This window comes from Ovis aries, chromosome 11, assembly GCF_016772045.2.
Source record: "Ovis aries strain OAR_USU_Benz2616 breed Rambouillet chromosome 11, ARS-UI_Ramb_v3.0, whole genome shotgun sequence".
In the NCBI taxonomy this organism is placed as follows: Eukaryota; Metazoa; Chordata; class Mammalia; order Artiodactyla; family Bovidae; genus Ovis; species Ovis aries.
The window spans coordinates 42,453,033-42,475,938 of NC_056064.1; the positions used below are offsets into that span (position 1 = coordinate 42,453,033).

General features: G+C 56.6%; 4 protein-coding genes and 1 long non-coding RNA gene across 14 annotated transcripts in view; 2 read left to right on the top strand and 3 right to left on the bottom strand.

The window, feature by feature from the left end:
- RETREG3 (reticulophagy regulator family member 3) overlaps nucleotides 1-3,526 on the bottom strand; it is a 65,696-nt gene extending 62,170 nt beyond the window's left edge. Inside the window, exons 1-2 of the mRNA XM_060395646.1 lie at nucleotides 3,474-3,526; nucleotides 2,339-2,455 (exon numbers count right to left, since the gene is read on the bottom strand). The gene's annotated coding sequence lies outside the window, so the exon portion shown is untranslated. The remainder of the gene's footprint in view (nucleotides 1-2,338; nucleotides 2,456-3,473) is intronic.
- An 83-nt stretch (nucleotides 3,527-3,609) lies between these two features.
- Nucleotides 3,610-9,628, top strand: LOC101111036 (tubulin gamma-2 chain). 2 transcript variants are annotated; one of them, XM_015098793.3, is made up of 12 exons: nucleotides 3,610-3,899; nucleotides 4,210-4,322; nucleotides 4,522-4,689; nucleotides 4,991-5,059; nucleotides 5,571-5,650; nucleotides 6,065-6,191; nucleotides 7,036-7,122; nucleotides 7,220-7,369; nucleotides 7,722-7,874; nucleotides 7,958-8,119; nucleotides 8,239-8,462; nucleotides 8,876-9,628. In XM_015098793.3, the coding sequence occupies exons 1-11, from the start codon at nucleotides 3,851-3,853 to the stop codon at nucleotides 8,434-8,436; spliced, it is 1,356 nt and encodes a 451-aa protein (XP_014954279.2). In that variant the 5' UTR covers nucleotides 3,610-3,850; the 3' UTR covers nucleotides 8,437-8,462; nucleotides 8,876-9,628. The 2 variants fall into 2 exon arrangements, with proteins under 2 accessions (XP_014954279.2, XP_042111921.1); XM_042255987.1 differs by lacking the exon at nucleotides 8,876-9,628 and having other exon boundaries at nucleotides 8,239-8,632.
- Nucleotides 5,717-18,374, bottom strand: PLEKHH3 (pleckstrin homology, MyTH4 and FERM domain containing H3). 9 transcript variants are annotated; one of them, XM_060395637.1, is made up of 13 exons: nucleotides 17,779-18,374; nucleotides 15,741-15,796; nucleotides 15,305-15,384; nucleotides 15,015-15,206; nucleotides 14,767-14,924; nucleotides 14,533-14,653; nucleotides 13,205-13,511; nucleotides 12,398-12,605; nucleotides 12,038-12,165; nucleotides 11,614-11,746; nucleotides 10,962-11,420; nucleotides 10,480-10,671; nucleotides 5,717-9,942 (listed from the first exon to the last, which is right to left on the bottom strand). In XM_060395637.1, exons 1-13 carry the CDS (start codon nucleotides 17,938-17,940, stop codon nucleotides 9,769-9,771), a joined length of 2,370 nt encoding a protein of 789 aa, XP_060251620.1. In that variant the 5' UTR covers nucleotides 17,941-18,374; the 3' UTR covers nucleotides 5,717-9,768. The 9 variants fall into 9 exon arrangements, with proteins under 9 accessions (XP_060251620.1, XP_027830285.1, XP_042111911.1 ...); XM_027974484.3 differs by having other exon boundaries at nucleotides 12,029-12,165; XM_042255977.2 differs by lacking the exon at nucleotides 17,779-18,374 and adding an exon at nucleotides 17,175-17,568 and having other exon boundaries at nucleotides 12,029-12,165.
- Nucleotides 17,000-20,288, top strand: LOC132657423 (uncharacterized). Its single transcript, XR_009595598.1, has 2 exons — nucleotides 17,000-17,239; nucleotides 18,475-20,288. It is a non-coding gene; the product is annotated as an uncharacterized LOC132657423 (long non-coding RNA).
- Nucleotides 20,289-20,551: 263 nt separating this feature from the next.
- Nucleotides 20,552-22,515, bottom strand: CCR10 (C-C motif chemokine receptor 10). The gene is given in 2 exon segments (NM_001040287.1): nucleotides 20,552-21,637; nucleotides 22,492-22,515. Coding segments are annotated over 2 exon segments (1,095 nt in total). The 3' UTR covers nucleotides 20,552-20,566.
- Nucleotides 22,516-22,906: the final 391 nt, after the last annotated feature.

A 22,906-nucleotide genomic window follows, 5' to 3' on the forward strand; every position in this document is an offset into this window, starting at 1 on the left:
AGGAGTCTTAGCCACTCAACCACCAGGGAAGTTCTCAAAATAATGTCTCATTGGGAATTCCCTGGGGGTCCAGTGGTTAAGACTCCATGCTTCCACTGCTGAGGGTAAGGGTTCAATCCCTGGTCGGGGAACTAAGATCCGGCAAGGCACAAGATGCAGCCACAAAACAAATTAAAGTTTTATTCAATCTGGAATGTTCAGTAAAGGCCTAGGACATTAAACAAACTTGTTAGTTGACAAATGCTACGTGTATTATCAGATGCAAATCAAAGCCTCAGACAAAGGAATGCCAAATCCCACTACCTGAATCAGAGATCATAGAGCCAAACAAATTAAACTCAGTAATCAAGCTGTGGGTAGTGACCTCCAGGTCCTATGAGATAGACCATGAACCTGGGCCTTCTGTTCAACCTCAACAGAAATCTGCTCTGAAACTGAATCTGTAGGATCATCACAAAGTAATTAGGTTTTAAGTTTTTTCACATTTATTTAAAACAATCATTTAGTTTTTACCCCAAATAAGATCTTTTATCTCTAGCAGCAAACTATATTTCAATTCCAATTGCATCTTGTGATATAACAGCAGCTAATATTTGCTGAGTGTTGACTATGAGTCAGGCACTGTGCTAAGTGCTCATGCATCATCTCATTTAACCCCAACAGACAGGTCAGTTCTCAGCAGAAATGGAAAGCACACCCTGCTAATAACTGGGAGGATTTATGTTCAGCTCAACTAATGTACACAAGCACCTCAGTTTCCAACCCATTTCTGCAGAGGAGGAGGAGCCTCAAGCTTGTCAGAGATGGCCTCTCAGAGAAAACTTACACTGCAACTTCTCCAACTCAGAGAAATTCACACGTTCTAACCTGTTTGCCTATAAACTGAGATTTCAAGGAAGTTTCCCTGCTTCTGGGAGAAGGAGGAGCAAGGCACTATTGTTAATTAAGAAAAGGCTGAAATTAAATTCCCACGTTTCACAAGTGTTCCTAAAGGGCTTACAGCTTATTATTTTAAAGGAAGCGAACAGCCATTCCAGGCTCAAAAGGAGGGGAGGCCTGGCAAGTTTACTCTCACGTCTGAAGCCTTGCCCTTCACCTGGGCAAATTCTGAGAAGGGCCTGGCAAAGCCTCTGAAGGCAGGCAGCCCTAAGGAGCTGTTTCGTCGGGGGAGGGGAGATTCAAGGCTAACGGAGGCGCTCAGACCCCACCCTCAAACTTCAAAGGAAGCAGCCAGATCCTCCCAGAACAGGCCGTCCGGCCTGCGTGCGGATACTCTGGGAGGGCGCTCGAACTCTTCCGACGGCAGGGCGGGAGCTGGAGGGAGCTGGCGGGCAGGCCCGGTAGGGTTAGGGGAGGGAAACTGAGCCCGGGAGAGGACAGGCGTGGGGCCAGCCAGCGCCTTCTAAAGAAGCCCAGATTCTTGGCGGCCGGGGCTGGAAGGCGGCCGAGTTCTCCTTTAAAAAAAAAAAAGAGAGAGAGAGAGAAAAAAAACAAGACCTAAAAAAAAAAAAAAAAATCCTCGTCTGAGCATGACTCTTGGCCGCGGTGCTCTCACCAGCGTCTCTGCAGCGGCTCCCAGAAAAAGCTCGCCAGACGGGGACAGAACCACAGCCCAATCGAACGGAAGAGCGGCCAGAAGCCAGCACACGTCGGAGCCAGGGCTTGGAATGTTGGGGGCGGGGGAGAGGCCGAACTGCACCGACTCTACAATAATTGGTTCGGAGACAATTGGCCATCCATATGGAAAAGATAAAGTAGATCCCTATCTTACAGCAGGCCTCCAAATAAGTTCCAGATGCACTAAAGACCTACAAGAAACAAGCAAAACTATTGGGCTTTGGGACGAAAACAGCTGAGGACAGCTTTAAAATAGTGGGAGAACAGGCAGATCCTTTAAGAAGGAATAAAACGTGCAAATCGTAACTGAAGAGATGGGTAACTTTGTCTACATTAAAATGAAAATCGTCTCTGAGGCAAAAGACATCATATACAAAGGGTAAAGACAAGCCATAGGCCCATAATATTTGCAATCCATGAAACCAAGAAAAAATTCGTAGACTATCTTGAATTAAGAGAAACAGCCAAATAGGAAAAAAAAAAAAAAAAAAGGTGGGGGGCAAAGGAAATGAACAGGCAATTCCCAGGGGTCAGTAACAAGAGAAAATTGAATCAGCTTTGATTGTGATCCTAACTGGAAGTTACAGCTTTGAGTTATCTAGAGCTGACAAAAATGAAGATCTGATAACCCAAGTGTGGAACTGAGTATAGGGAAATGGAAATGCTATTGCTGGTTAAAAGTACAAGTTGGTACAACCATCTAGGAAAAAATATGCCAAACCTGGTAAAGTTGAAGCTGCACAAGCTCTTGGTAAATACTTTTCTTCAGGTTCACAAGTGGATAACTCCTGTAGGCATTTGATGTAACACCAAATAAGTGGAAACAATCAAATCACCCCTGTGTGGAAATAGAATAAACTGTTTTTATCCATCCAATTAAATACTATAAAACAGTTAAAAGGAACAAAATGAATCTACATGTATCAACATAGCTAAATCACTAAAGCTAAAGTAGGGTGAAAATAGCAAGATACAAAAGAATATTACACTCATACCATTTATGTAAAATTTCAAAATAAAAAATATATAGTAAAAAATCAAAATCATGCTTGCATGTTTAAAACTTTTTAAATTTTAAAATAAAATAGAAACCAAAATGAGATATCACCTCACATTCATTTAGATGGCCTATTTGTTTTGTTTTTTTTAAAGTAACAAGTGTTGATAAAGATGTGGAGAAACTGGAACTCATGTGCATTGCTGTGGGAATGTGAAATGGTGCAGCGACTGTGAGAAATAGTATGGCAAGTCCTCAAATAAAGGAAACACAATCCTGCCATGATCTAGCAATTCTGATTCTGGGCATATACCCAGAATTGAAAGTAGGCACTCAAACAAGATATTCTACACCCATGTTCATTAGCAGTATTAAGTAGAAGCACGGCAGTGTCCATTGACAGATGGACTGATAAAACACAAAACGTGGTATATGCATACCATGGAATATTATATAGCCTTAACAAGGAATAAAAGTATGATACATGCTGTAACATGGAGTAACCTTGATAACATTACCTAAGTGAAACAAGCCAGACACAAAAGGACAAATACTGTGTTATCCCACTTGTATGAGGCACTTAGTCAAATTCACTGAGACGGAAAGCAGAATGGTGATAAGGGCGAGGTTACTGTTCAACAGGTAAGAGCTTGGGAAGGTGCCAAAGTTCTGTAGGTGACCGCTGGAGACCGTTACAGAACAATGTACATGTACTTAACCTCACAAAATTGTAATTTAAAATGGTTAAAATGGTAAATTTTGTTGGATACATATAACTTAAAAATAGAAATTTAAAAGACGAAAATTGGCTTGAATTCAGCCCCTCTACCTATCAGAGCAGGCAGAGCCGCTCACCTACCTATAAGGCAGAGCGCCGGTGATTCCAGACACCTGGACGTCCCCTCCCTCACTTCCCTTCCCCCACACTCGGTCCCGGCGCGTCTCACTGCGCAGGCGCAGAGCTGGGGCGGGTGGGCAGGAGGGGGCGTGGCCTCACTCCGCGCCTGTGCGGAATTCCAGCTGCAACTGCTGTGGGGGAAAATGATGCCCAGGTTGGGCTCCCGGGCCGCCGGCCGAGAGGAGGCCCGCACTGCACACGCGCAGACCGAGCATCCGCGTCAAAAGCAGAAGAGAGCGCGCGCTCCCCACGTCCTGCGCGCCCAGCTGCCAAGCATTCGTCCCCGCCGTGACTCCTGCCCGGCCTGGCCAGGCTGGCGCGGCCTCATCTGAAGAGCGATGCCCCGGGAGATCATCACCCTGCAGCTGGGCCAGTGCGGCAACCAGAGTGAGCGAACGAGAGCCGGGCCCAGCTAGTCTCCGGTTCTGCCCCTTCGGGTCCCACCCGAGTGCTTGGCATCCTCCAACACCACCACCCCACCCCCGCCCCGCTTCCGTTCCATAACCCCCCTGCCCTACTGCGCATGATGACACCCAGCACGAGAGACATGCCTCTAACCCTGAGCTGTCACGTCGCCCAGATCCGGGCGTCTTGGGCCCACCCTGGAATGTGTGACAGTGTCTGAGCCTCACCCTGGGCTCCCAAGCCCTCTGCTAGAGGGCTTTAGCAGACCCAGGCGTCTCTCCCCATCCCCCAGTTGGGTTCGAGTTCTGGAAACAGCTGTGCGCCGAGCATGGTATCAGCCCCGAGGGCATCGTGGAGGAGTTCGCCACCGAGGGCACTGATCGCAAGGACGTCTTTTTCTACCAGGTGCCCCCAGCGACTTAGCCAGGGTTGGCAATGGCCCACGAGGCCTGAAGGGAAGGGCTTGGGTACTGGGAAACCCACTGGGCAGAGGAGCCAGGGCGGCTGGTTTGAAGGAGGAGGGCAGGCAGGAGCCAGAGTTGGGAGGACTGGAGGACTGGGCAGGCCCGAGCTGATTGGGCCCCTTCTGGACTCCTCTTGACAGGCCGACGATGAGCACTACATCCCGAGGGCAGTGCTGCTGGACCTGGAGCCCAGGGTGATCCACTCCATCCTCAACTCCCCCTATGCCAAACTCTACAACCCAGAGAACATATACCTGTCAGAGCATGGAGGAGGAGCTGGCAACAACTGGGCCAGCGGATTCTCCCAGGTATCCAGGTGGCCATCCGGGAGATTCTTGATGTTCCCTTCCTGGGGTAAGGCAAGCACAAGCAGTCTGGTGATTAGACCATACTGACAGTGAGAGACAGGGGACTACCCTGATAAGAGGGACAGACATAGAGAAGTTTATGCAAAGTAGCATTTCTGGGGTGAGGGCCACAGTCGGGGCTCTGCTTGAGGTGTCAGCAGTGTCCCAAGGTAGAGTTACTGGTGCCGAAAGGAGATGCTCTCCAGAAACGTCATCCTCACGTCTCTATAGGTGTCTCCTCCCTCCTCATCTCTCTATACAGGGTGAGAAAATCCATGAAGATATCTTTGACATCATAGACCGAGAAGCAGATGGAAGTGACAGCCTAGAGGTGAGGTTCTGCCCCTTTAGGGGAGAGGAGGGAGGAAGCTGAGAAGTGCTGGGGGAAGTCAGGAGGTTGCCTCCCTGGTCGCTCAGATGATAAGGAATCAGCCTGCAATGCAGGAGACCCAGGTTCAAATCCCTGGGTCGTGAAGATCCCCTGGAGAAAGGAATGGTAACCCACTCCATTATTGTTGCCTGGAGAATTCCATGGACAAAGGAGCCTGATGGGCTACTGTCCATGGGGTCACAAAGAGCCTGATCAGATGTGTGATGGGGGCAATTTAATTCATAACTCTTGAGTATCAGATGTGAGATGGTGAAGTAAATAAGGTTCAGTTTGTGTCCTCAAGAAGATCCTAATCTGGATGGCATCAGCTCCTTCCTTCTCAAGGAGCCTCACACTGGATGGATATAGAAGAAACCCTGAGACTTGAGAGGGTTGGGAGTGGGACATGAGACAAGCCAGAAGCCTCTCCCCCAGATCCCTGGAGACTGCTTCTCCATTCCTTCCCCTGCAGGGCTTTGTGCTGTGTCATTCCATCGCTGGGGGGACCGGTTCTGGCCTGGGCTCCTACCTCTTGGAGCGATTGAATGACAGGTAAGCCTGTGTTTGGGAAGAGAGCATTAGCTCTGTTTCCCTGGGTAATGTCTTTTCTTTTGTCACTTTTTCTTTTGGCTGAAAGCCCTATTACTACTGCCCTTGAGTTACAAGTAGGAACAGAGCCTGGCCTCCCAGGGAACATCTTGGAAGCAATAACTCCCAGGAAGCAGAGGGTCTGCATAGCTGGGGGAGAGGACCTAGGAGGGAGGGAGGTTTGATGCTTCAGGTTTATCTTTTTTGGCTTCTGGGCTCTAAAGACTCCATTCTGCCCTCACTCCTTTTGTGTAAGACCTTGGTGGCACTTGGAAAGGAACGGCCCCTGTTATTCCTGGAGAAGACAAAGAGGGGCAGTGATGAGAGTCCTTCCAAGTCACTCTGCTACCTGCCCGTTTCCCTCTTCCTCACCCCCAGGTACCCCAAGAAGCTGGTACAGACATACTCAGTGTTTCCCAACCAGGACGAGATGAGCGATGTGGTGGTCCAGCCCTACAACTCACTGCTCACACTCAAGAGGCTGACCCAGAACGCTGACTGTGTGGTGAGCATGGGAGGAGGAAGTGGGGCCTTTGGCCTACCTCCCCAAACCAGTGAGACACCTACACTCTGCCCTTCCCAAGCCCTTGCCCAGAGAACAGACAACCAACAAAGCCATACTTGGTGGCCCAAAGTATGAAATAAGAACCTGACCCCAAGCTTCTCATAGTCCCTTTAGGTAGCAGGACTCTCAACAAAGTAACACCCCCCTCCCACATGTCTCCACTTAGCCTATTTAATACCTACTCATGTTTCCATTCTCAGCCTAATGGTTACTTTCTTAGCAAAACCTTCCCTCACCACCCAGACAAGGTCAAATTCCTCTGTGCTTATTTCAGGCGTAACTATACTTTTCTGTTGTTTTATATTCAATGCCAGTCTCCCTTCTCTAGACCAGGGGTCCCCAACCTCTGGCATCTAATGCCTAATGATCTGAGGTGAAGCTGATGTAATAATAATAAAGTGCACAATAAATGTAATGCACTTGAATCATCCTGAAACCCCACTCCTAACCTTGTCCAAGGAAAAATCGTCTTCCACGAAACTGGTAAAGTTGGGCACCGCAGCTCTAGACTATAGACCTGGTGACGGGGAAGACCATGCCTGTTTTACTCTCTATGGTTTCTCCAGAGCCAGGTACCATGCATGGCACATGTTGGACAGTCAAATATTTCTCTAATGCACTGGATGGTAGAAGTGTCTCCTGATTCCCCAGAGACAGTACTTGCCCTTTAAATTAACACACCTACTTCCTAGTTTTGGAGTTTAGAGGGAGACTAAGCTAATAACTTATTTCTCTGCCCCCTTTCTCCTCAAAAAGGTGCTGTGACCCTCTTCTGTCCCCCCAGGTGGTGCTGGACAACACAGCCCTGAACCGGATTGCCACAGACCGCCTGCACATCCAGAATCCCTCATTCTCCCAGATCAACCAGCTGGTGAGCCCCCCGCTCCTGGACTCCCTCCTTCCCGAAGCACCATCTAGGGAAGGGAGGCCCCCAGGACAAGGCCCATGACCTGGCACACTGTCCCCAGGTGTCCACCATCATGTCAGCCAGCACCACCACCCTGCGCTACCCTGGCTACATGAACAACGACCTCATTGGCCTCATCGCCTCGCTCATTCCCACGCCACGGCTCCACTTCCTCATGACTGGTTACACCCCCCTCACCACGGACCAGTCGGTAAGAGCAGCCCTCAGGCCCAGCAGGCCCTGACCAGCCTTTCCCTTCTCTCTGCTGCACCCAGAGGCCCTGCTTCCTCGCTGACTTGCTCTCCTCTCCCGCTGCCTGTGGCGCCCTGCAGGGCCCGGGCTATATGGAGTCGGCTGATGCTCCTGCACAAGGGCATGAGTAAGCTGAGCTCGGGGGGACTGAGATCTCTGATGCCTCAGTGAGGACCTGAGTCTAAGGACACTCCCCAGAGACCAGGGTCCCCTGCGTCTGATGGGGCCGTGCATCACCTCATGCTCTCTGTCCATGCGTCTCTCGCCTGTGCCCTGAGTGCCGGGCTGCCCTGTGGCTACTCTCCCCCCAGGTGGCCAGCGTGAGAAAGACCACGGTCCTGGATGTCATGAGGCGACTGCTGCAGCCCAAGAACGTGATGGTGTCCACAGGCCGGGATCGCCAGACCAACCACTGCTATATCGCCATCCTCAACATCATCCAGGGGGAGGTGGACCCCACCCAGGTAGGTGAAGCCCCTTTGTCCTACCCCCAGAGCCCACAGGGGTAGAGGAGAGGCTACCACCACCATTCCTGTGCCCACCCCAGGTGCACAAGAGCCTGCAGAGGATCCGGGAACGGAAGCTGGCCAACTTCATCCCCTGGGGCCCCGCCAGCATCCAGGTGGCCCTGTCCAGGAAGTCGCCCTACCTGCCTTCTGCCCACAGGGTCAGTGGGCTCATGATGGCCAACCACACCAGCATCTCCTCGGTGAGCCTGGCTGCCTGGTCTGCTTTGGCCCCTTTTCCACCTTCATCATTCTCCCCCAGATCCAATCCAACCCCCTGTCTCACCCTGGCTCCCATCCTGGAGATTTTTATCTTTTTCAGCTCTTTGAAAGTTCCTGCCAGCAGTACGACAAGCTGCGAAAGCGGGAGGCCTTCCTGGAGCAGTTCCGGAAGGAGGACATCTTTAAGGATAACTTTGATGAGCTGGACAGGTCCAGGGAGGTCGTACAGGAGCTGATTGATGAGTACCACGCAGCCACTCGACCAGACTACATCTCCTGGGGCACCCAGGAGCAGTGAGTCCTCCCTACTGCACCCTCTGGACAGTAAGCACAGCCCCATCATACTTGGTTCCTCTGGTCCAAAATCCCCTTACCAACAAGGTTCTAGATTCTTCTCCAACCCAAGAGTGGGCTTTGCTTCTTCCTTTTGACGCTTTAACCCTTGATACACTTATTTAGCTCTAATAAAGTAATAAAGCTTAGTTGTGAATATAGTCAGGCCTTGGTCTGTGAATAGCTGTCAGGCCTTGGTGGGTGAACACGGGGGACAATGAAAGGATCTCCGTGGTGCCTCACAGTTCCCAGGCATGTGCTGGTAGGGTAGGCTTTACCTGCTCTAGTCTTACCAGGTAGTCCCGGTCTGTGTGTCCATTGTTTCCATGAGCATCCCTGCCTAGAACCAGGCTGTTTTACTGCAGCCAGCGTTACTAATGTCTGCTGTCTCCTCTGTGCCTAAGGTCCTGCCCGAGGGTAGATCTACATTGCCCATATTGCCCCAGCCTCCTCCACTCAGGGCAGAGGCTGTGGTGGCTGCTGAAAGAAGGCCTGCAGCATTCTGAGCAAGTCAAGAAAGCCAAGACTCTGGATTCCCAGGCCCAAGGCATTTAGATCCTCAGGAGTTAACCCAATTCAGCTTGATCTGATAAAGCAGTAACAGAGCTCAGGAGTAAAGCTGAGCCCATCCCGATCTATGCATTGTTTGTGCCAGAGCAGTTCTTGGGTCTGATCCTGCTCCAGGCTTCTTCTGTTCCAGGTCCAAAGCAGTAGGCACATTAAAGATGGTCCCAACTAAGACCCAGAAGCAGGACACCAGGGTAGGACTGGGTAGTGCCAGTCCTGGTGACTCACTGCCCTCGGGCCTCAGGGACGCCAAGAGGCCACCCCCATGCCACTCAATGGAAGAAGAATGAGTAATTGCCAGCTTCTAAAACTGCCCTCTTGCCTGCCCCACCCACCACCCTAGGGCAGCATACTGGCCACGAGGAGGTTAAATCTAGAAGGTCAAGGAAGGTGGAGCCCTGTGGTGTTCAGACTCCTCTCAGTGCTGGTAAAAGCCTGGGAGTGTGGGCGTCCCTGGGGGTGGAGCTCTGAGCTCTGGGGCTCCAACTTGTCCCACTGACAACACTCCCACAGGAAGGGTTTGTGTAAATAAGGATTTTTTTTTTTTTTGGCTTCTCTTCTACAAATAAATTAAGAAACAAACTAGAAAATTGTCTGCACCCATTGCAGCCCTTACGTGTGGGGTATGCCCTGTCCCTGCAGGGCCAAAAGGGTCCATGGTTCCCTGAAATCTCAGAGTAGTCCAGATCCAGGCTGGAGGCAAGAGGGAGGTCGTGACCTCTTGGCAAGCTCAGTCCTGCAGCTGCCCCAAACAGCCAGACTGTCCCTGGGGCTCGTCCAGGCCCGGGTGCTGGCTGGGAGGGGAGGTGTCTGGCAGGTCTTGGCATGGAGGAGGGCTGCTGCTGGGCCTCTCGGGGGAGGGGTTGGCCAAGTAGGCATTCACCAGCTGCACAATCTCTTCCACCTAAGAGAGGGCAGAGGTCAGAGTACAGAAGGGGTCAATGAGTTCTCCTTTGTCTCATCCTCCACCCAGGCTCCTTCCCAAGGCCTTATGTGAGCTGCCCTCCTTAACCTTTCCTTCCTCATCACCACTCTCCCTCACTCTGTGCCTATCACACTTCTGCTCCTCTATTATCCTAAGGTGAGTCTCATCTCAGGACCTTTGCACTTGCAGGTCCTTCTGCCTGGAAAGCTGTGTCCCAGGATCTCCTTTGGGTGTTGTTGAGTAGCTTTTCCTGACCATCCTACCTAATGCTCTGATCCCCTCCAGTCACTTCCTGTCTCACTACCCTTTCCTTCGTAGCATCTGTCACCATCTTTAACAGTCTTTGATTCCTTGTTCAGTGTCTGATGGCCAGTACTACCGTAAGCTCCTTGAGTTTGTCTTTGATCACTGTGGGATCCCTAAGGTCTAGGGCTGTAGACCCATGCTCAATGTTTCATAAATGTTTCTTAACACCCTCTCTCTCCCTTCCTCCTTCTACACCCTCTTCCCACTCACCTGGGGACTCTGCAGGAGGAGCTGGCTCTCTCCCACCCTCAAGGCCAGGGTGTGGGGACCCATTAGCTGGCAGGCGGCCACACGGCCATAGCTGACGCTGTGGATGGGCTCTGTCTCACCGGGCCGCGAGAGGGACATGGCCTTGGCTCCCAGGCCCAGGCATAGCTTCTGTGGAGCGCCCCCACCAGGCTCCTGCGGATGTGGACAGACAGGCAGAGTCAGGGTGGAAAGAGGGGACCCTGCTGCATTATTTTTGGTGGAGGGAGATGGCTGTGAGCAAGACGTTTCCTGGTCCCTCCCACCCCCCACATGATCCACAGCTGCCAAGAGTGAGGGCCTCAGGGACAGTGATTCCTGGGCTTTGAGATGGGCAGCTTTGCTGGGTGTAGGGAGTGCAGTGACCCACAACGGGGGCCTGTGGCTCTGGGGCAAAGGTGTGGGGCTTGGGCCACCAGAGTCCCCCTCTCCCTTCTCCCCCTCACCGTGCTCAGCTCCAGAACGTCATACCGAGCAGCGCCGAACCCTGGACACTGCGCCGCCAGAGCCAGGTAGGCAGCCATGGCCTCAGCTCGGCCCATGCCCCGTAGCCGCTTCCAGCCTCCCAGCACAGCAGCTGCCCTGCCGGCGCCACCTCCTCCCTCGCGGGCCACGCTTCCAGCCGTGCGGCCGGCCCCGCCGTGCCGGGCCCGCTCCGCCCGCCTCTTGGCCAGGCTCGGGCTCCAGATCGCCCCGGCCAGCAGGGCGGCGGAGGGGGGAGGCCTGGGCACCGGGCGGGGAGGGTCTTCACGCGGCCGGGCCGGGGTGGGCAGCAAGCGGTCCAGGCGTGGCAGGGGCGCCCGCGGGGAGAAGTCCCGGTGCAGGCTCTGCAGGCGCAGCGCCGCCAGGGCGCGCAGCGTGTCGTCGGGCGGGGGCGGCCGGCCGCGCAGCAGCAGAGCGTGAGCCTACGGGGAGGCAGCGGGGATCAGCACGGGAGCCGCGGGTACCGTCGCGAAGACACCTAGGGTGCGGAACTGTAGGTCTGGGTTGGAGCACCGCCTCCCCCGGGGTTGTCATAACGACGAAAAGCGAAGGCCCAGAAAGGGAGGGGTTCAGGCTACGGGGTCTCCCCCGGCCGTGAGTGCGGGAGAGCCTCACCTGCTCAAAGAGGAAGGGCAGTTCGTGACCGTCTGGGGACAGCCCCTCAGGGTGCAGAGGTCCGTGAAGACGCAGACACAGTCTCCAACCGGTGTCCGGCGGGTCCTCCAGCCCGGCTTCCTCCGCCGCCAAGCTGCAGCAAAAAGAAGGGAGCGATACGGCCGGGCAGCAGGGCCCCGCAGGCGGCCGCCCAGGGGAAAGAGGCGAGGCCAGATGTTTGGGGGCGGGGCCCGCCAGGGCGGAGTGGACCGCGGAGGCAAGCCTCGAAGCCCGACTGCAAACCGCCGGCAGGCAGGAATCCGCCTGTGAACTTCACCGTGCCGAGGCCAGCGCTCGGTAAACGTTTACTTAGGGATGGATCGAAGCAGAGAGGCCAATGGGCTAACGGAGAGCAGGGCTGGGGCTGGACATTTACTTCTCAAACCTGGTGAGCACGTCGGCCACGAGAGTGCCCCCGGCCAGGGCTCGCTCCTGCGCCCCTCGCTGCTCGTACAGCGCGAATGTATTACGGCTCCGGGTCAAGCCCAGCCGCCCCACCAGCTCTCGAGCCACCTGGAAGGCAGGGAGCATAAAGGGAAAGTCAGGCTCAGACCGCGCAGGGGGCCTGCCAGTACTTCTGGAAGGGTCCAACTGGAGGGATCTGTCAGCTCTCTTAGTCCCGCCACACTCAGCCCTTATCCAGCTGATGACTCTCAGACTCGGGCAAACCTAGAGTCCCGGCACCACGAAAGCCAGGCACGGGACGCTGGGAGGCTGAGGTCTCCGGGGTTCTCTTTGGTCTTACCTCTCCCGCCGTGGTGTGGGAGTCTATGGCCACAGGGCAGACACCAGCCCCCGGACAGTGCACGGTACACAACAACTCCTGCCGTCGGCTCAGCGCGGAAATCTCGGCCAGCGATGGCACTAGCTCCCGGCCGCGCGTCCGGCCCAGCGCTCTCCGTATGAAGCGCGCATATTCCGCCAGTTCCGAGTCCGGGAGCGCCTGCTCAGTCCTGGATTAGGGACAACTGGAGGGTTAGCGCTCCCAGGGCTTGCCTTCTCCTCCTCCCTATTGCCTTTTTAGCTCAGACTTTATTTCACCTCGCCCGATTCCCTCCCCTCCAACTCTAAGTTCCTTGAAGGCAGCACCACCAGCTGTTCTGAATCTAAACCCCACCCCACCCCACCCCCACGCTCAGTAAGGAGCTGAATTACTTTCAAAGGCCCTTGGCAGCCTATCTGCCCCCTCCCACTTCCCAAAATTTCCATGCTCCTCCTTTGGGTTGAAATCCAAACTCCAGCCGTATTCTGCCTTCCAGCCAGAAGTCCTGGCGCTGGACTGCATCAGCCCCAAGGAAAAACAGCCTTTTAATAATTCTTCTGCCCAAAGTGGGAGCCTTTTTTGTAATTCCTCCGCCCACAAGTGGGGTATGAACTTGTGATTCCCACAAAGGCACTGCGCTCCGGAGCAGCGGCCCTGACCTTGGGCAAGTCCCTTCCCTTCTCTGGGTCCAAGTTCTCCATCTGCCAAACCCTTTGGAATGGCCTGCCATTCTTTCCCAGCTCCCTCCTCTCCCTTGCCTTGGCCTTTCCCCCACGCCTCCCCTCTCACCTCTCCAGATGCCCAAGGAGGTGTCCCCGTACGGCTCCCCCTGGCCGGAAGGTGCAGCTCATGCAAGTGAGGAGCTGCCAGTACCGCAGGGCCGCGGGGTCTTGGGTAGCTGGCGGCCCGGGGGGCCCCGCGGGGCCCGAGGTCTGCTTAGCCAGCTGCAGGAAGAGTTCGTCTCGGAGCGCAGGCAGGTCCCGGCAGGTCTGGAGCACACCCTGCATCAGGGGCCCGGGGCGCCGCGCCCCCTCCAGGGCCTGCAGCGCCAGGAACAGCCTCACGGCCTCCTCCCGCAAGGGCGCGTAGCCGGGACCTGAGGGAGGGTTGGGGGCGGAGGGACGGTTTGGAGAGGGGAAACAAAGACGGGCCCTGGGAGGAAGGCGTGAACCGCGGGAAGGTCAGAGGGAGTACAAGGGGACAGGGGTGGCAAGGAGGGGAGAGTGCGAAGGACAGGAAGAGTGAAGGGAAAGCAATGGTCCCCACAGAGCCAAATTCAACCCCTGCCTCCCAGGAATCTCCCCCTCTAGACCCACTAAGGCTAGGCTTCAAGTTAGTAACACTTGGAAAAAGTGTTAGTCGCTCAGTCGTGTAACTTTGCCTCTCCGTGTAGTGACTCTTTGCTTCCCCATGGACTGTAGCCTGCCAGGCTCCTCTGTCCATAGAATTCTCCAGGCCAGAATACTGGAGTGGGGAGTGTTCCCTCCTCCAGGGGATCTTCCCGACCCAGGGACTGAACCCAAGTCTCCCACATTGCAGGCGGATTCTTTACCGCGTGAGCCAGCAGGGAAGCCCTAGTAACTTGGAGGGATAGACTAAAAGACACAGTCAAACCGTGGGTTCTGTACTTAGGTACTGAGAGTCATCACTGGGCCAGAAGACAGGCTGGACTGAGAGTCAGAAAACCAAGGCTCTTCTCCCAGCTGCCCTTATTCCTCTAGCTTGAGAACCTGGGCCTGTCATTATACCCTTTGGGGGAGAAGTGTAGCTAAATGAGGTCAGCACATTCTCCTGAGGTGGTGGCTTTTCCACCACTTGTAAAGGAAGTATGTCATGGTGCTGAGAGTATAATGAAAGAACAAGAGAGAGTGTGTAAAAGCTCGTGAAGGAACATCAGTAGTCAGAATGAGACCCAAAGAGAAGGTAGTCAGTCAAAGGGGGTCTTTACTTTCTGTGCTGGCTTCCCTCCCCCTCTACCCTGGGTATCAGTCTGCTCCGTTTCTTGTTTCATCTTCATCCTTTGAAAAATGAGGGGCTAGGGGCTAGTCCTCTGAGGACTCCTAGATCCCTATCAAGTGAGACCCCATCCCAGTGACTTGGGCCATGGCACCACTCACCTGGGGCAGTGACTCCGTAGGGCAGAGGCAGGAGTGGGGCATACAGGGCTCCACTGGTGTGCCTCAGAATCGGGTTTCTTCTGTAAATAAGGGCCACGGCTTCTGGGTCCCCACGACTCTCCTAGAGGCCAGGGAAATGATCTCAGTGATGGAGAAGGGAGCTCCCCCCTTGAGCCCGGAAAGCTTAGGGGTCCATCACCCTCCTCTTTCTCCATGGAGTTCTCTCTCTCGCACCTGAATGTCCCTGAGCAGCAGCTGGGTGGGGGTCTCCAGAGGCGCCTTGGAGGCAATCACCTCCCGCAGCGCCACCCCCCAGCGCTCTGCCTCCGACTGGCGAGGCGAGCAGAGCCGAATGCTGTGCTTCCGGCCACTCACGGTCACTGACCACAGACCTGGGGGAAAGAGAGGCCGTGGGGGGCGGGCAATCAGGGCTGCCTGGGGCAGCTGCCTGGGGAGGTAGGAGAATCCCCAGGAGGTCTCACCGGTCTCCTTGGGCCTGCGCTCAGGGCCGGAAACTGAGCACAGGCTGGTGAGCACTAGGCTCCCGAGCCGCCTCGCCCCCTTCCCGCTGCTGCTGAACTGGTCCAGGGAGTCCCGGGTGAGCACAAACCAGGCTCGGCGCGGGGGCAACCAGGGCCGCGCCCCTCCTCCGCGGGGCTCTCGGTACAGCCAACCTTCGGGGAGAAGGCGGGAAAGGGGATCAGCAGGATAAGACATCATCCCCTGGAGGGTTGGGATCGGGGCCTCTAGAGCGTATGAGGTGGATCCCCACCTTTCACGACGACATCTGGGTCGTCTTCAGACGGCCCCTTCTCCGGGATGAGGCTCCGCGTCTCCTCCCAGCTTTGCAGCCTGGGCAAGAGGGGAGCGAGGGTTGGGCAAGCCTGCCGGTCCTGCACCCCGCCTCCAGGAGGCTCTTCTCTAAGGGCTCCCCAGGCAGGCCGCGAGGGGTGCCTACTCCCGGCTGGGCACCCCTCCCCCAGGCTGTGGGAACTGCTGGGCCGTTCTGACCTCGAACCAGAAATAGCCTGGACCCCCCCTTCCTCCCCGCGCCCCCAGCCGGACCGCCCCCCGGGACCCTGGCCAAACCACAGCGTCCGGCGTAAGGCCTCTCCCTTATTGCACAACCGCGGGAGGGAAGGAGAGGATGGGGGTCCCAGGAACTGGCTGGGGTCTCCAGACCATGGGACTGCAGGGGCTAGGCTCACCTGTCTGAAACTGGCCCACTCCTCATAGGCTGAGTCAGCGTCACATCTAGGGGGCCCTGGGGAAACAGACAGGGCATCCCTCAGGCTCAGAACCCTCCTTGCAGGATGCCAGTGGCTTCTGCTCTGGGACAGCGCAGCTCAGGGAATTGAGGAATCGAGGCGTGGGGTGGTGACTGTGACTGACCCAGCGAGCTGAAGCCACTGGACTTGCCCCTTCCACCAGTCTCTACCCAACAGCCCAAGCTAAGAAGCCAAGACTCTCGTCTTGTCTGTGATTCAAGAGGCAATCAGGGGTTGGGGAAGAGTAGAAAAAGCACCAGGCAGAGTCAGGAGACCAGGGTTCTAATACCAGCTCAAACATCAATTCCAGTCAGAAACTCGCTGTGGAACCTGGGCAAGCCCCCTCAAGTCTTTGGGCCTTAGCTTCCCAATCTTTGAAAAGGGAGTGGTGGATGAAGTCCTTTCTTGCTCTGGCAGACTCGAAGTCACCCCCCTCCTCCTCATTTTCCCTTCTTTGGCTGGTGGGCGTTCAGGCTGGCAGGCAGGTGGTAGGCATGGAGGTGAATGAAGGGAAGAGGAACCCTTTCTGTATAGGAGTTTCTCCAAGAGCTTTTTATCCCCTCCCACAGACACCCCTGAAATTCAGTGGTAGGTAGAGACCCTGCCCTTTTGCTGGGGCTCAGGCCAGGCTGAAGAATACTCTGCATGGAAGGTACAGTCCAGGATTTTGCCCTCCCTCCCCCATCCCACCTTTGTGCCCTGGAACTTCTACTGTAGACTGGGGTCTAAGAGAGGCTGAAAACCCATCCAGGAACCAGGTCAGGCGGGAACTGTGCCAGGGTCCCATTGCGACCAGGCAGCTAAAGCCAGGAGGCGGGGGAGGGGGACCAGGGACACCTGTCCCCAAGCTCTGGGGGGAGGGGTGGAGGTGGAGCAGGAGGGAGGCAATGGCAGTGGTTCACAAAGCCGACCCTGCCCAGGCTGGAAGCTTGGGGACGCCTGGGTCCAATGCCTTCAGGGGCACAGGTCCTCTTATTTTCTGGCGGGGCCAAGAGGGGCTCTCAGCCACACCACCGTAGGGGCAGGTGCTGACCCCTCTCTTAGACCAACTACCCTAATCACAGTCCCCTGCTTCCCTCCCTCCCCTCCCCTCTATATTTATCCGCCCTCCGCCTCCGCCAGGTGCTGGCGCCGGCCCCGGCGGGCGGCGCAGCCCGCCCCACCCGGGCACTGAGCCACTGGGCCTGCTGGGGACCCCTGAGCGGGGGATGGGAGCCTGACCCAGGCCACAGCACACGAGTCTGGCTGCCCGGAGTCTGGTGGCTGATGTGTAGGGGCATGAGAGAGAGGACGTCAGGGCGTGATCTACATCAGTAGAGCCTCAGTTTCCCCACGGCAAGATTCGACGAAACCCCGGAGCCGAATGTCTCTCACCATTCCCTCAGGATTCCCGAGGAGCCTCACCAGGAAGGTCGGAGAGTTCTGTCCTGAGTGCCAGGGTAATGATGAGGGGTCCTCGGAGGGCTGTGGCGCCCAGCTCCCTCTCCATGGAGCCCCCGCCACGGACCCCAATCTAAGGATACCTGCTTCCCCTCGCCCAGGTCCCTGCGGCGGGAACTCCCGCATCTGGCCCCAGCGCCCTGCGCTCGTGAACTGGGAGAGGAGCGGACCCAGGCGTCCGAGCTGCCCAGCCGGCCTCGCCACATTCCTCGGCGCTGGCGGAGGCGGAAGGAGACGGGATGGGACGCGGGCCCGGCGGGGAAGGGAGAGGCAGGGCCAGGTCGCGCCAGGCGTGACACCTCCCCTGCCTCAGGGCCCCCAGCAGGTGGACAGCGCCCAGCGTGCTGCGCGAGGCCCACAGGCAGATCCCAAGGCGGGCTGCTGCTGGAGCTCTCGGGGGCTTCGAGCCCCCAGGCAAAAACGTCTCCTGAAACCCCAGTCCACACGGCGTTTGCTGGAGTCTGGAGCAGGATTAGGCTTGACGGCCGGTTGTAGTGAGAGGGGTTGAGACAAGGCTCCAAACCCCCCAGGGACTTACCCTCCCGCCGCCCGCTGGACTCGGGGTCCGTAGCTCAAAGGTCTCCTCGTCCTCGTCTTCGTCCCCGTCCCCGCTAAGCTCGCCGTCCCCGTAGTCCCGGTGCAGAAGAGTAAAGCCTCGACGGCAGCAGAGGAGCCACCACAATCCCCCGGGGAGAGGCATCCGGGCGAGCAGCCGCGGGATGGGGGCGCGGGCAGCCGAGGCCGAGCTGCAGGGGGTCGGGGAAACTGGCGGGGCTCCGACCCAAGCAGGAGAAAGATGAGGCGGGAGGAGGAAAAGGGAGTGGGGGAGTGGGAGGAGATGGTGTCTGGCGCTGGGGTGCAGAGGGTCGCTAGCTGGAGCCTGCAGGGGGCTCGGAGTCTGGGCCCCCGGAGGGGGAGGGGGGAAGCGTCCAGGGCAGGGGGTGGGGGGGGAGGGAGCAATGTCCGGAGCTGGGAAGTAGTGTCCGTTGTAGTGTCCAGCCCTGTGGAGGGCAGTGTCCGGTGCAGTGTCCGAGGTGGGCAGTTGTCCAAGCTCCAAGGAGGGTCGTGTCCGGTAGGGCGTCCGGTGGCCGGGGCCCGGGCCGCGCGCGCTGCGCTCCCTGCAGCCCGGGGACTGGCGCGCTAGGGGCGCGAGCACAGTGCCGGGACCCCGCCTCCCCAACCCCCTCCTCTTCGGGCCCCCCTCCCACTTCTTTCTCTCCTCCCTTCTTTTCAGGGCTGTGTCCAGTTTTCGTCACAGCCTCCTCTGTCCAATCCTTGTGCCTGGCGCCGGGCGCGGCCACCAATCAACCTACTGAACCGCGGCGGGTTGCATCATGTGCCCCTGGCTTGGTGACAGCGGGGAGGGGCCGGGGAATAGGGAGGGAGGGGGCAGTGTGATGTTAGCCACGCCCCCGCCTCTGAGGTCAGACGCGGACTGCTAGTGACGTCACGGAAGCCCGCCTTCATGCTCTTGTTTTAACTCTTGGCTTACCAACCAACAAATTAAAAGCCCTCTTGGGCAAGAGCTTTGGAGAACAAAGTGCCCATAGGGCATAGAGGAAACCTCCGAGTGCTGCCCTCCGACTGCTGGCTCGTCACAGGGCTCCTAAGAAAGGAAAGAGCCTTAGCTACCTGCGCCACGCACAGCCCTAGAGGTGTAGCCCTCCGCCCATGGACGGAGTCCAATTCCTCGATCTGAGTCACCTCTTTGAGGTGTAGAAGCTGAGGCAGAGACTCCGGGAAAGTACAGTCCAGGGCCCAAAATAAAATCTAATTTAGAGCGCACAACTCACTGAACTCCAGTTGAAAGAGTAGAGTGACGGGATTCTAGGGCATCCCGTGGTCTTCGAATGGAGTGGAGGCTTCTCAGGTGACGATCCTGCGGTTCTGGGGTAGGAAGGGGTTAACCGAGGCTCTAAGCGGACGGGGCGGGGTCAGAGGGGCGGGGCCAGAGTGACCGCGGGCGCGCGCGTGCGTTGCTGACTCAGCGGCGATTCCCGCGAGCTCTGGTGGAGGGTTCCAGGTTGACCCCCAGTGGCTTGGACCCTTTGAGGATCGGCGCCATCTCCGGGCCTTCCCTGGAGCCTGGTACCGGGAGGCCGTGCTTCTTAGTCTCAGCCCCCGGAGGCTCCGAGAAGGAAAACTAGCCCGAGCTGGGCGGGGCGGGACAGGGCAGGGACGACAGGCCAGCGCCTCCCTGGAGACATCCCCGCCACTCTCCGCCCTTCTTGCCCTGGGTCCCCAGACCCCTGGCTGCAGTAGTCAGGGCAGCTTTGCTGACCGGATGTTAAACTGCGAGAGTTGTGGCACGTGGACACCATTCTGCGTGTCTTGACTATGTAAAACAAAGACTGGGAATCAATGTCTCTAGAGGCCATCCCAGCCTTGTCCTCGCCCCAGATGAGAGAGGCCTGCCCTGAGACTTCTTCGGGATGGAAACCATATACTCTTTTCCCTGTCTGGATCCCAGGCCCTTGCCTGCAGGGAAGTTCTTTCCGTTGTCTTTCCAGCAGGCTCAGTGCATTCCCTCTGACCCTGTCCCGAAGGAAGACGGAGAATGGCTTCACCCCCACCCCCACCTCACCCGTGGTAACCACTCTTTGTAAATCTGCAAATTGGAATTCTCTCCTTGGATTTTCTCCAAGGTGAAAAACTTCAACTCAACTTTTTAGATTACTTTTTTGTCCCTAAAAGAGAACCTTAGAAGGGACTCTAGAGTGGTAACTGAATCCAAAAGCACACCCAAAACGGGAATCTCCTGGCCGCGTTCCTACCCCCACACCAGGCATAGGCACACACAGTCCCGGACAGCCTCAGCCTGAGCATTCCAGAGGCCAGAAACTCGGTACTTGCTAAGGCAGCCATTACTGGATAGCACTCTAGTTGTTAGAAAGCTCTTCCTTACACTGTATCAGGAGGAACCCCCACCCCTCCTCGCCTGGCAACTTTCCCACCTTACCTCTGCTGGCAGAGGCCCGGTGAGAGTGGGTGTCAGTGTCTAGAGCTTTAGCAGGCTCAGGAGACCCCCACCCCCACCCAGGCTCTCAGCGCCTTCCTCTCAGAGCCAAGAGCGGGAGAGTGGGAAGGCGGGGCGGGGGGAACCACCATTTCTGCCCTGCTACAAATCATTTCCAAGCCGGTGACTCAAAAATAGTAACAGTTGTTGAGTTGCATCTCATTTCCATGTTGTCTATTTAATGTGCCAAAGTACAGAAGCAATTCCTTAGGTCCCTACCTCTTTCTCAGTGCCCCCCACCGACTCCCCCTTCCCACTACTCTCCCTGGAAACATTTCCTCAGCCCGCCCAATCCTCTTGATTCGCAGCCCTAGTGGTCCCAGGAGGAGACACTGTTGGTCTCAGTGGGAGCCGAGCAGGAAGAAAGGCGGGGTCGGCGGGGGCAGCGGCCGCCGCCGGGGTGAGGCCCTGGACTGCAGCCCCCACCCCTGAGGAGCCTCCGCAGGTCCTGGCGGAAGCGCAGGCCCAAAAAGGCGTAGAGCACCGGGTTGAGGCCGCAGCGGGCTAGGGCCAAACCCCCGGTCACCAGCAGTGCCAGATCCTTGCGCTTGCTGGCGGGGCAGCTCCGCTCGCGGGCCGCCAGGAGGTCGGCAGTATCCAATAGCAGGGCGAGACTGTAGGGCAGCTGCAGCACCACGAACGCCGCCACCAGGGCCACCACGACGCGCAGCGCGCGCCGGCGCTCGGGCCCCCTGGTGGCCAGCAGCGTGCGGCCCAGCAGCGCATAGCAGGCCGCCATGACGCCCAGCGGCAGCGCGAAGCCCAGGACCACCTGCGCCACGGCGCTCGCCCCTTTCACCGTCTGCGTGAGGCCCTCGGGGAAGATGAGACGACAGCGCCGCTGGCCTTCCCGGTGCCCATCCTGGCTGAAAAGGAGAGCGGGCAACGCCAGGAGCAGCGACAACAGCCACACGATGACTGAGACCAAGTGTGCACGGCCGGGCGCCGAGGGCCGCGGTCCAGCTGGGAGGGCCCGCGCAATGGCCACGTAGCGGTCGGCGCTGATACAGGCCAGAAAGAGGAAGCCGGCGTGGAAGGAGGCCGAGTAGAGGCCAGAGATGGCACGGCAGGTGGCACTTCCCAGACTCCAGCCTTGCAGAGCCCCGGCTGCGGCAAAGGGCAGGGTCAGGGCCAGCAGAAGGTCGGCCAGGGCCAGCTGGAGCAGGTGGGCGGAGGTGGGTGAGCGGGCAGCACGTCGGGCCGCCAGATGGGTGGCCAGGACCAGGCCATTGCCGGCCAGACCCAGTGCAGCCACCGTCAGGGAGACACTGGGTTGGAAGGCGCGACTAAAGGCCTGGACGTCCGCCTTGTAGCAGAGCTCTGGCAAGGGCTCAACCGAATATGCCTCCTCATCCTCCCCAGAGTACGGTCCCCAGGAGACCTGAGGAAGCCATAACAAGAAGAGATCTTATGAGACAAGCCTCAACCACACGGCTCCCCCTCCCACACAAGCATTCCAAGCTAAGAGCCTGTGTGTGACCAGGTACAATGGTACAGTACACAGGGCGAAGACATAAACTCTTTTCTAAACTCTTCCTAGCATATCCTCGACAGGCCTTGACTTCCGGCACACCCCTCCTGTCCCTACATCCAGCTTCCTGGGTGACCTTGAGCAAATCATTTGCTTTTCTGGCTCTCCACCTGTCTAATAGGTAATGTGGAGATCAGAAATCCCCAGGGGTGGTTTGAAACAAGGATTGTTTGAAATAAGGAAGATAATGAATGTGAAGCATCTGTGCTCTCTGAAGGGCCCAGCGTCTGTATTATTAATAAATCTTAAGAGCTTCCATTCTTTTGCAGCGCCATCTCCTGGAAGAACACCCATATTCAGACTTTGCCTCACACTTGGTCCCTGGAATTCTTGCTTGGTCTGGAGAATCGTTTTCTCTCTCTCCTTTCCCTTCTCTCCTCCTCACCCCCCACCCCTAAGCTTCCAGTACAAGGTTCACTGAACTACTCATGATGTAAGGGTTGGAGTTCAGGTTTTCTGGGCTCAGTTAGGACCTTAGACCTAAAGATTCAGCTCACCCTTCCTCTCATCCCCAGTCGTGTCCCCCAACCCCAGCCTCTCATTACTAGCCCCTTCTATCTGGAGGACCCCTGGTTCCAGAGGGTTCCAGGCATCCTAGGTAGGTCATAGGAAGGCAGAGGCCTGGTGCCAGGTGGGGAATCCCATCCGTTCACATTTACCCTCCCTCCCTGTAACCCTTTCCTCCCCCCTGCCCCCACTCCCACCTGTTCTGCGGGCTCAGTCCCCATCTCTGGCTACTCAAGTTTCTGAGGTAAAGCCACCGGGGAGAGAAGTTATAAACTAATGGGACAGGAAGGAAGGGGCGGGGAGAAGGGCTGAGACGGAGGTGGGGATGAGGGTCTGTGGGCCCTCTTTACCTAACTTTCCTATTCTACCTCCTAAAAAAAATAATTTACCTTGCCAGTAGAAAAAGAATGTGTTTTGGAATATTATCACTTGGTAGCTACCTGTGGGATCTGAATAATTTTTTTTTTTTTTTTTACCTCTCTGAGCCTCAGGTTTTTCATCTGCAAAATGGAGTGAGGTAAAAATGCAGAATTCACAGGGTAATGAAGGTGCCTAGCACGCGTGCCTGGAGCAGAATTTGCTGTCTGAAAATGTTAGATTCTTTCTACTTAC

Coding starts and splice junctions, on each gene's coding strand:
- LOC101111036 (XM_015098793.3), top strand. CDS start 3,851: ATGCCCCGGGAGATCATCACCCTGCAGCTGGGCCAGTGCGGCAACCAG. Junction 3,900..4,209: donor GGGCCAGTGCGGCAACCAGA/GTGAGCGAACGA, acceptor CCCATCCCCCAG/TTGGGTTCGAGTTCTGGAAA. Junction 7,123..7,219: donor TCTCCCAGATCAACCAGCTG/GTGAGCCCCCCG, acceptor CACTGTCCCCAG/GTGTCCACCATCATGTCAGC.
- PLEKHH3 (XM_042255974.2), bottom strand. CDS start 17,366: ATGCGGGAGTTCCCGCCGCAGGGACCTGGGCGAGGGGAAGCAGGTATC. Junction 15,797..17,174: donor TCGGGAATCCTGAGGGAATG/GTGAGAGACATT, acceptor CTGTTTCCCCAG/GGCCCCCTAGATGTGACGCT. Junction 9,943..10,479: donor TCCTCCTGCAGAGTCCCCAG/GTGAGTGGGAAG, acceptor GCCCTCTCTTAG/GTGGAAGAGATTGTGCAGCT.